The following is an 11,107-nucleotide window of genomic DNA, read 5'->3' on the forward strand; positions in this document are numbered from 1 at the left end:
TAAGGATGTTTTGGATTGAAAATGAGGCATAACTCCAGTTTTAATGTCAAAAAATTAGAAACTCGAGTCCTTAAATCCAAATGATAATGTTCCCTAAAAAAATCAAGAACTCCATCAACGAAAATTCAAGAATAGTTCAAACAATATGCAGTAAAGGAAACTATTGAAACCTAACTATTTATCCCCAATCATCCCATCTCCCCATTACAGGAGATCTCTAATTTTTCACTGGAAGCAAGCTATTCAATCCAAAATCAGAAGCTGTTTCTTTGGAAGGCTAATAAAAGCTCCCCTTAGCATGTAATTCTGGAAGGTGATGCCAAAAATATTGTGGAAGCAGTGAAAGAGAATGGTCCCAACAGCAGTAGGATGGGTCAATTGATTGATGATATCCTTACAACTCTTCATTATTTCATTGACTGGAAAATTGAATATGTGAGCCGTAAAACTAATGGTGTGGCACATAGGTTGGCTAAGAATACAACCAACGGTATCATAGATAGAAACTGGTTGGAGAAAACTCCCGAATGTATCTGTGATATAATTACGATAGAGAAGTCTTCTCCATCTGTTATTTGATTTTATGAAATATATTGAAATTTTTTCTTCAAAAAAAAAAAAAAAAAAAATTCAATCCCTTTATATTTCTTGCCTGGATTTAAATTGAATATCAAGCCTACAACCATTTATGTAATACCCCAATACTCAAAATTTATTTTTGGAAAAAATTCAAATTTAGACTCGAGATTCTTTTGCGATTTCAATTTAATCCATAAGTTTTTAATTTTAATATTTAGGTCCTTAATTTTTCTTCTAGTTTTAAATAGACTCCCCCTTCAACATACCATCTAATTAATTAACATTATGCCCATAAGATCAATAAAATAAAAATCTAAGGACTAAATTTGTTTTTGCCCCACCTTTAAGAAAAGAAAAAATAAAATAAAATCCTTGTCCCTTTATTTTTTGTGTATGAATTTCTATATGGCAATAAAGGGGTTAGAGCATACACATCAAGCTCCCTATTTCTAACATTTCTCTAAAATTTTAACAAAATCTACAAAAAACCTCATTTATCAAACTCTTTATCAAAAGTTAAATCTAATATCTATCAGACCTCATCTTCAAATTTAAGAGCATTCATATTGAGTTTTTCAAATAAAAATTAAATTTAAAGCAAAAAACTTACTTTTTTAAATTTGAAGAGTCACTTTTAAAATGAACCAAATATTAAACTCTCTATATCATCCTCTATTTTAGTTAAATATTATTATTATTATTATTTTTGTTCTTGGTAGATGAGAGAAAAGGAAAATAAATATATAAAATTAAAAAACTAAATAACTTTCACTTTTTTGCACTTGATATTTGAAAGTTAAATTTGAAATAGAATAAAGAGTTTGTTAAATGATTATTTTTGTGAGTTTTTTAAAATTTAAAGAAAATCCAAATTTATAAAGTTTAACCGAATGGTCAAAAGAGCAAAGTAAATGTTATTTATTTTATCAGACTATTTTACTGGCTGTAACTTTTCGTTTTTTTCCCTCTCCTTTTCTATTTCTTTCCCTCCAGAGTTTCATCCACGTACTTTTTCTCCCCTTCCATTTTTCTTTTCGTCACACAAGCACAGAGCGAGAGAGAAGCCACATACAGAGAATTGATATTTCTGTCCACCCACCATCCACAACTTTCTGCAGGTATTTATTTATTTTTGTTTCATCTTTGGATGTTTGATTGTAAATTACTTCGATAATTAAAAAAAAAAGGGAGGCTGATTCGTGATTTTGAGGACGTTCAGGGTATTATCGCAAATTTGACAAGATACGTTTTCACTCTTTTCTCTTCACCCGATCGCTCTTTTCCAGTGACCCCGCCTCATTGCAGGAGAAAACCTAATGGTGTTGATTCCAGACCATGCTTGGTGCGCTCCCTCCGGCAACCTTCCAGGCGGACTTTTTCTCTCAAATCAAGGTGAATCTCTTTGACCCATTGTGTAGTTTCTTTGTATATAGCTTCAAGCCAATGATTGAGGTCTGTTGATGCTGTCATCATACCTGTTTCTGGGTTGTTTTATTGAGTTTAACGGTACTTTTGAGGTTTGGATAGGTGCGGTTGTGGAATATGCTCTTGGGGGGGTCCGAGAATGCAATTTTTCTTTTTTCCCTATTGCTTTGTGATTTTTATTGGTTGGTACGAAAAGAGTGTGAGGAGGATGAACTGTAGGGTTTAAAAGAAGTTTTTGGTGATGCTTGGAAGAATATGTATGAGTTTGGTGGCCAGCTATGGAGGTTTAAGTACATTTTGTTATTCGGTTCTCATGTGATTTCAATTTAAGAAATGATAGAATTCATTCTTTGAACCATCATTATAGTGAACGAATGAATCCACTGTTGAATTTGTGGAAAAAAAAAAGAAAAAGAAGATGGTTGAAAGATGGGTGTCTAACATGCCCCTTTCAATTTAGTCCTTAACTTTTCAATTTCAACAATAGTCTTTAGGTTTTCTTTTGGTTTAAAATAGGTTTTTCCGTCGACCCATCATCCAATTAATTAATGGTAACGATATGTCATGCCAAATCGATCAATTAATGTCATGTAGCTTTTGTTTGATATGAGTATATTTTTATAATTTAATACAATTGTGCAACATGTCACATGACATGTCAAATGAGAATTACATCATACATGACATTAATTAATTGATTAGTTTAACATGATATGCTGTTAATTAGTTAGACAATGAAATGTCAGAGGATCCTATTTGAAATCAAAGGAAAAGTTAAGGATACAACTGTTGAAATTGAAAACCTAAAGATTAAATTTGTTTCCAGCAACGCAACCCAGGTTTTCTTTTCTTTTCCTTTCTTAGCTTTCCCTTGTTAATTTGCTCTTTCTTTTTTTCTCCATGCCCTATTTTTTCCCCTTAGCTTCTCTTTCTCTTGTAGGTTCTCAGTGATTCCTAGTATTATCAGTACAGAGAAGAGGGAAGTGCCACCAGATAATTTTATCTCAGAAGTTAAAACCTTTTCATCGAAAAAGGTAGGCCCCTATTTTTTATTTTTTATTTTGGATTTTGGATTTTTTCTTTTATTATTGGAAGCCTTCGAAGTAGTGATTTATGATTACTAAAAAAAGTTATGAGTAATGATTACCAAAAATTAGGTAGGAATAGTAAGTTCTAATTATTGAAAACTTTATGATGTGTTTACTATTTGGGGCATATATTTTTATGCTTTTGCTTATTTTAGTTGTGTTACCAAAACATTTAGTAAGAAGTAGTTGCTTATTATTTTTATTTGACATTAGATTAGTTAAAGTTACACTAGTTTAACTTTAACTCAATAATTTAACATTTTATAATTTATTTGATTTTGTAGATTATGGGAAAGCAAACTACAATGGTCGACTTTTTTAAAAGAAAAAATGCACAAATTTCAAAAGCCAATGTTGGTGATGCATTATTGCCAACCCCTAGAGTTGATATTCCAACTTTTGAAAATCCTCCAACAAAATCTCGAAAAGTAGACGTCAATGAAATTGATATTAGTTCATTGGAGCATGATCCTGGATCGCGTCCCCAAATATTGGATTATGATGTTAATCGACGGGATGAAATTCGACGAGCTTACATTAAAGCTGGTCCGTATCAGCCTACTCTCTCAAAGTACCCAAGATCTGGATCAGCATCCCATCTTCGCCGCTTTCGACCTTCATGGTTCAAGCTATTTCCGTCATGGCTTGAATATTCGCGTGATAAAGATGCAGCCTTTTGTTTGCCATGCTTTCTCTTTTATAAGCCATCAGGAAATCCTACGCACAATGCATTCACCGTTTATGGATTCAAGAATTGGAAGAAAGTGAATGGAAAAGATTGTGCTTTTCTCACTCATATAGGGAAAAATCCAAATTCTCGTCACAGAATTGCCGAGAGGTCGTATAATGATTTGAGGAACCAATCTCAATCCTTTCAAAAGGAGTTTGGCAATGCAAACAACTAGGTTCCATTTTGAACACAATTTGGCATTGTGAGGATTTCCAAGACACAAGAGTGGTAGATTGATGAAGAGGTCCAAAGCGTGCAAATTGTCTTTTTATTTTTCAATGTAATTTTGTGTTTCTTTTTTGGGCTAGATCCTTGATCTGGTCTTGTTTTCTATTTTCGACAAAGTTGTTCCTCCTTTTTTCGGCTACTGATGGTCGGCTTTGCTCTTCTTTTCCGACCACAAATGGTCGTGTCGGCAAACCTTTGGGGTTTTATTCCGTTTACGGAATTTTGCCATTTATAACAGCCTCTTTTGGCCGTTTTGGTTTGCTTGATGGGCCGGATCATTTATTTGACCTATTCCCGATTGTTATTAGGATTTCTCTGTCAATTTCATTTGTATTATTGTAATTTCCCTTTTCCCTTCCCCCACTTTGAATGAAAAATAAAAAATAAAAAATCTAGGTTCTATTTTGATAGGTGAAACAATAATTTTTTCTTTTCTTTCATTTAAATTCTAATATATTTCTCATTTATGCTTTCATGATAAGAAATCTTAGTTTGGTCTAAAACCAATCTAGTATCAAGAATCCACAGTAAAAAAGGAAAAGAGTTTTCAATTAGAGAAACTTTTTTCGACCCAATTTGAAGGAAATCTTTGTCGGCCAAGACTCTCTTAATGCAATTGATAAAAAACAATCATTGCTTAGAAGATCAAATTCCGGTAGCTACGACATACATCTTTTGATCACGGGTTTTGAAACCAATTTTTCTCTTAATGCGATAACTGGTTTTGAAACCAAGTTTTCTCTTAATGTGAACTGCAGCAGGATGAGAGGAACTCTCAACAAAACTGATTAAGCTTGAATGCATTGATGATATAATTTTGAGGGAACTTCTTGCTTGGGTGTATTAACATGTTCCATCCACGTTCTCTTATAAAAGGAAAATAATTGTTCCTGCGTGCAATATATTAACAAAAAAAAATCAGTTTGATTCTTCATGAGCATCAATTGTTCTCAAAGATAAATTAATACCAACAAAGAGGAACTCAATCCTTTCTATAGATCCCCATGTTGGGATAACAGACGACTTCCTACATACATTAACATCCAACCCATTACATAAATTTGGAGGATTCCGTCACCGGAGATCGGAAGAACCCACAAGAAGATCGAGTATTTTGCTTACATCAATGGGGAGCACCGAAAGGAAGTGATCGTAATAAGTCAAAGACAAGAAAATTGTATTCGAATGAATACCATACATCTCAGCAAACTAAATCAAGAAAAGAAAATCACGATAAGCATTTGGATCCAAAGCCACTGCTGCTTTCTCTGTCAACCAAGTATTGAACATAGTGATCGTCTTCATATATATATATATATATGTGATGAGAAGGCTTTTTAACATCTTATTTGTTGGAATGCAATCTTATTTTCTTCATGAATTTTATTGAACTGTAATATTATTTTGATTGATATTAATTATGACTATGAATAATTGGATATTGATTATTAAATTGATTGCCATGAATCTAGTATTGAATGTGTCTAATTGATAATATTTTTTACTTATAAGATGTGCAATAGTATAAATTAGGTCATTCCAAGTATTTGGGTCAATTTAACCCGAGTTGAATCGGATTGAAATTGGTCATGTTCGGGTCAACCCAACACGATATGTTTATTAGATAGGTGATGCGGATTGGTTTTTGTCACTCGTTTATTTAAAACACGTTTTGTCAAGATTAAAGAGTTTGATCCATTTAATTAAATTGATCTGGCGGGATAGAAAAACCCAAAAGAGACTTGAGAGGAAGGGGGGAAGCATTCACGAATCACAAGGAGAGAGTTCCACCAAAAAAAAAATCCCTTTTTATTTATTCACTTTCCTTTTTCTCCATCTTCTTGGTAGTTCTGAAACTTCTATTGGGTTTTTGAAAATGGAATCCTAATCAAAACTACAAATCATACAATAGATTCTATTGCATGTAGACAACAGTGATGACACCTGCAAATCAATGTAATGTCAAGAATCAACTCCATCAAAACGACCCTATAATGCAACAAAAATAAATAAATCAATCTTTGTTAAGAGGATCAAATTCCGCTAACTATGTGTCTGGTTGCTGAAAAAAATCGAGTTTCGTCTTAATGCGAACAGCAACTGTATGAGAAGAACTCTCAACGACACCTATTAAGCTTGAATGGATTGAGGAACCTCCTGGCGGCTTGGGTGTCTTAACTTTTCCCATCGCTATGTTCTCCATCATATAATAAGAGGAAAATATATGTTCCTGCATGTGTGTTTGGCCAAACTTTTATTTTTCTTTAATTAAATTTCAAGATACCCATTTCAATCCACAAGAGAACTCACATTTTCTATGGATCCCCACAATGAAATCACATCGTTCATCTTGAGCTCGAATTGTTCTTTAGTTAATTGACCATCAAACGCTCTTAATACTGCAGAGGCAGCTATAATAGATGGCCGATGATCCATTAAATTGATCTCTGCATCAAAGAAAACTCAGAAATCAGTACTAAATTTGAAGCCAATCTTTAACGTTATATATATATATATATATATATATATATATATATATATATATTATTACCTTTGGTGGCAGCCATAATAAGTTGCACAACCCTAGGGGCCAATCCTTCCGGTATAGCTTCACCACAGAATTTATTAATGAAATAATGCAGATAATGAAAAGGAGTAATTGGAGTCATTTTCCATTCTAATACTTCGAGAACAATCAGCACATTTTTCCGAGTCACCTCCTTCTCAAATTAGAAATCTGACAGTTGTGATAGATCCGGCCTAGTTTTCCATCCCTCCTCCATCTTTGCTGCCAAAGACAAACATGCTACGACTAGTGATCGAACGGCCAAAAGCTCCCCATCCTATATATATATATATATATATATACACACATCCAACCATTACAGAAATTTGGAAAACATGAAAAACCAATTAGGTAAAAAGATTAATCAAAGAATTCTGCTTACATCAATTATGGGCAGGATTGAAAGGAAGTGATCAAAATAAGTCACGGATAAATAAGCTGTATGGTTTGAAAAACCGAAGAATTCCCGAGCCTGTATCAAGAAAGGCAAAACTTCAAATAAAGAAAAGAAAACGAGGAGATTTACTGAGAGCAACAAACTTCGAAAATCTTCGCAATGCCTTCCAAGCGAGCAGTCTCCAACCAACTTTGACTTGTGCTTGAGCAATCACAGGAAGATGTCACAAAACTTTTGGATCCAAACCCAGCACTACTCTCTCTCTGAACCATGTTTTGAACATGCTCATCTTCATCCTCTGAAACAAAATCTAGATTTAATCCCATATAGGTTTGTGCCTCATACAACTCATAATTCAAGGAAGTTTTGATGTCTTCCTGGCACAAGAGGTCCGGAGTAAACAAAATGCCAAAGTGATGATAACCATATAAATTAGAAATGTGGTTAGGGGGAGTAAACGGAGTTTCCGTTCTGTTTCTTTCATAGGCCATATTCCAGAAAGCTCCATCTTCATTACAAAAGTGGCTAGAGGGAGAAAACAGAGTACCCATTCTGTTTCTTTCACCGGCCACTCCATCTTCATCACATAAGAAGCTAGAGGGAGTGAACAGAGTACCCATTCTATTTCTTTCACCGGCCACTCCATCTTCATCACATAAGAAGCTAGAGGGAGTGAACGGAGTATCCGTTCTTTTTCTTTTATAGGCAATATTCAAGAATTCTCCATCTTCATTACCGAAGAGGCTAGACAGAGGTAACGGAATATTATCCGTTCTTCTTATCGTTTCATCGCCCATATTCAAGAATTCTCCATCTTCATTACCGAAGAGGCTAGAGAGAGGTAACGGAGTATTATCCGATCTTCTTATCATTTCATCGCCCATATTCAAGAATTCTCCATCTTCATTACCGAAGAGGCTAGAGGGATTAAGCGGAGTACCCGTCGTTCTTTCTCTTTCATCCATATACAGTAGTGAGAGAGAGAGAGAGGGTGCATGTTGCAGGGGAAACAGAGGTTTTAGAGAGTATACAGTAGACGCAGTGGATTCTTGATAATATATATATATATATATATATATATATATATAGGAAAGAGTTTTTCTCCGAATTGGGTTAGAAGAATTTATTCTGGCCCAATCTATAAGAAAAAGAGTCCGCTATCTTTTATCATACTAATCACCCTAACTTACTTTGATGCCATTTGTTAGGGGATTGACATTTTGAAAAGCCTATTAATGAGATTATATAATAAAATATGTTGAGATATCACTTAACCAAAAAATTTAAGCATATGAGTTTGGCCAAATTATGTTATATCACACTTATGTGTCATTTATCTAATATGAGATTTAGGGCTCGTTTGGTACTGTGATTTAACAAACTAAAAATACGATTTTGAATAAAATAGTAGAAATGTATTGTTTGAGAGTGTTTTTAAAAAATCGCGATTTGATAATGTAAAAAAATTGCGTTTCCAGTTTAAAAAGTCATACTGTGATTTTATCAAGACAACTTATCTCAAAAGCTTAAAGTAAATAGAAATGAGTAAATTTAATTAATTTATAGTCTAGCACTCTCCCTTACATGTGAGCTTAAACTTTCACTTCACTGAAATTAGAAGTGAATTGACGAAGACAATGCTCGAACTCAAGATCTTTGCACCAATACTAAATTAAATTACAACTTATTCCAAAATATTAAGTTTATAAGAAAATATAAATTTAATCATTTAATTTATATTCTAACCGCGACCACCCACATGCACCATCGGGGTAGCCGCAACCACCCGCGATATCTCAAGGGATGGTATTTTTGGGGTTTAGGCATTTTAGGAATTTTGATTCAATTTCAATGAGAACATTACATGTTTTCATGGAATAAAAGAATAGAAATGATAATTTCACTATAAATTCTTGTATTTCTAGTAATCCACCTTTAATGTGGACAAAGAAAATCTATAGAGAGGAGAGAGAGAAAGAGAGAGAGGAAACACTCACAATGAGAGATTTCTAAAATATTCATTTTAAAAAATAAATAAAAAAAATGGTATAAGAGCGATCAACTGTAGCTACTTTATTTGAGCATGACCATAATAATACTTACCTGCTGAAAATCAAAGACTGAATGGACCTAGACGGTGAGAAATTGCAGACACTCCCTCAAACTCGGTTGAATCATAGTCTAACCCAACTTTACCAAAGCATCAGTGAGACGCAATGCAGCTAAATAAGCTAATTAACACTACTCAGGCTAGTGTAAAGATTTCAATTATATATTTAAACACACGCACTAGAACGTGCTCAATTACTTCAGAGTTTTTTCTTTTTTTTTTTTTAAACCGCTAAACCACAATCACTTATTGTATATTCATTTTTATTTATTCACTTTCCCTTTTCTCTATCTTCTTGCTAGTCACTGGCTGAAACTTCTGTTGCGTTTTTGAAAATGGAATCCTAATCAACTACAAATCATACAATAGATGGCAGACAAACACTGATGACACCTACTAAACCAATGTAATATCAAGAATCAATGCAATAAAAATAAATCAAATTCCGCTATCCATGACTTGCAGCTTCTCTTCTGATATATCTTGGTCTGCGAAATTAGCAAAATCAAGTTTCCTCTTATTGCGAACAGCAACTGTATGAAAAGAACTCTCAACGACACCTATTAAGCTTGAATGTATTGAAGAACTTCTTGGCAGCTTAGATGGAGAGATATAGAAGAGCGGAAGAATAATAAGAAAAGTGGAAACATACAATGGACTACATTGTATTGATATGAATTGACTACAGAAACCTCTATTTATAGAGAGGCTATGAGTGATATGCAAGTAACCTAATAGATTAAGGAAAGGTAAACCTAGTAGACCTAGAATACATAAGGAAATAAATAATCCTAACATAATCCTAACATAATATTCTTAACATAATAAATTCACCAAAGAATTTATTGATGAAATAATGCAGAAAATGGAAAGGAGTTATTGGAGCCATTTTCCATTCGAATGCTTCAAGAACAATCAGCTCACAAGGAGAGAGTACCACCCAAAAAAAAAAAAAAATCGCTTTTTTATTTATTCACTTTCCTTTTTCTCCATCTTCTTGGTTGTTCTGAAACTTCTATTGGGTTTTTGAAAATGGAATCCTAATCAAAACAACGAATCATACAATAGATTCTATTGTAAATAAAAATCAAGTTTCCTATTGAGTTTTAAGAACAATCGGTTGGTAAAAAAATCAAGTTTCTTCTTAATGCGAAGAGCAACCGGATGGAAAGAACTCTCAACGACACTTACTAAGCTTGAATGGCGTGAAGAGCCTCCTGGCGGCTTGGGTGTCATAACGTTTCCCATCGCTATGTTCTCCATCATAAAATAAGAGGAAAATATATGTTCCTGCATGTGTGTTTGGCCAAACTTTTATTCTTCATCAATTAAATTTCAAGATACCCATTTCAATCCACAAGAAATTAAACTCACATTTTCTATGGACCCCCACAATGAAATCACATCATTCATCTTGAGCTCGAATTGTTCTTTAGTCATGCGACCATCAAATGCTCTTAATACTGCAGAGGCAGCTATAATAGATGGCCGATGATCCATTAAATTGATCTCTGCATCAAAGAAAACTCAGAAATCAGTACTAAATTTGAAGCCAATCGTTAACGTTATATATATATTATTACCTTTGGTGGCAGCCATAATAAGTTGCACAACTCTAGGGGCCAATCCTTCCGGTATAGCTTCACCACAGAATTTATCGATGAAATAATGCAGATAATGAAAAGGAGTAATTGGAGTCATTTTCCATTCTAATACTTCAAGAACAATCAGCACATTTTTCCGAGTCACCTCCTTCTCAAATTGGAAGTCTGACAGTTGTGATAGATCCGGCCTAGTTTTCCATCTCTCCTCCATCTTTGCTGCCAAAGACAAACATGCTACGACTAGTGATCGAACGGCCAAAAGCTCCCCATCCTATATATATATACACATCCAACCATTACAGAAATTTGGAAAAAATGAAAAACCCATTAGCTAAAAAGATTAATCAAAGAATTTTGCTTACATAAATTATGGGCAGGAT

General features: G+C 33.7%; 1 protein-coding gene and 1 pseudogene across 1 annotated transcript; one reads left to right on the top strand and one right to left on the bottom strand.

The window, feature by feature from the left end:
* Positions 1-1,933: 1,933 nt before the first annotated feature.
* On the top strand, positions 1,934-4,055 carry LOC132186133 (uncharacterized). The gene is made up of 3 exons (XM_059599958.1): positions 1,934-1,971; positions 2,945-3,038; positions 3,377-4,055. Exon 3 carries the CDS (start codon positions 3,380-3,382, stop codon positions 3,995-3,997), a length of 618 nt encoding a protein of 205 aa, XP_059455941.1. The 5' UTR covers positions 1,934-1,971; positions 2,945-3,038; positions 3,377-3,379; the 3' UTR covers positions 3,998-4,055.
* A 2,042-nt stretch (positions 4,056-6,097) lies between these two features.
* Positions 6,098-7,564, bottom strand: LOC132186515 (cyclin-D5-1-like; annotated as a pseudogene).
* Positions 7,565-11,107: the final 3,543 nt, after the last annotated feature.

This window comes from Corylus avellana, chromosome ca7 (genome assembly GCF_901000735.1).
Source record: "Corylus avellana chromosome ca7, CavTom2PMs-1.0".
NCBI lineage: Eukaryota > Viridiplantae > Streptophyta > Magnoliopsida > Fagales > Betulaceae > Corylus > Corylus avellana.

Bases quoted from the DNA above. Each gene is read 5' to 3' on its own strand.
- LOC132186133 (XM_059599958.1), top strand. From the start codon at position 3,380: ATGGGAAAGCAAACTACAATGGTCGACTTTTTTAAAAGAAAAAATGCA.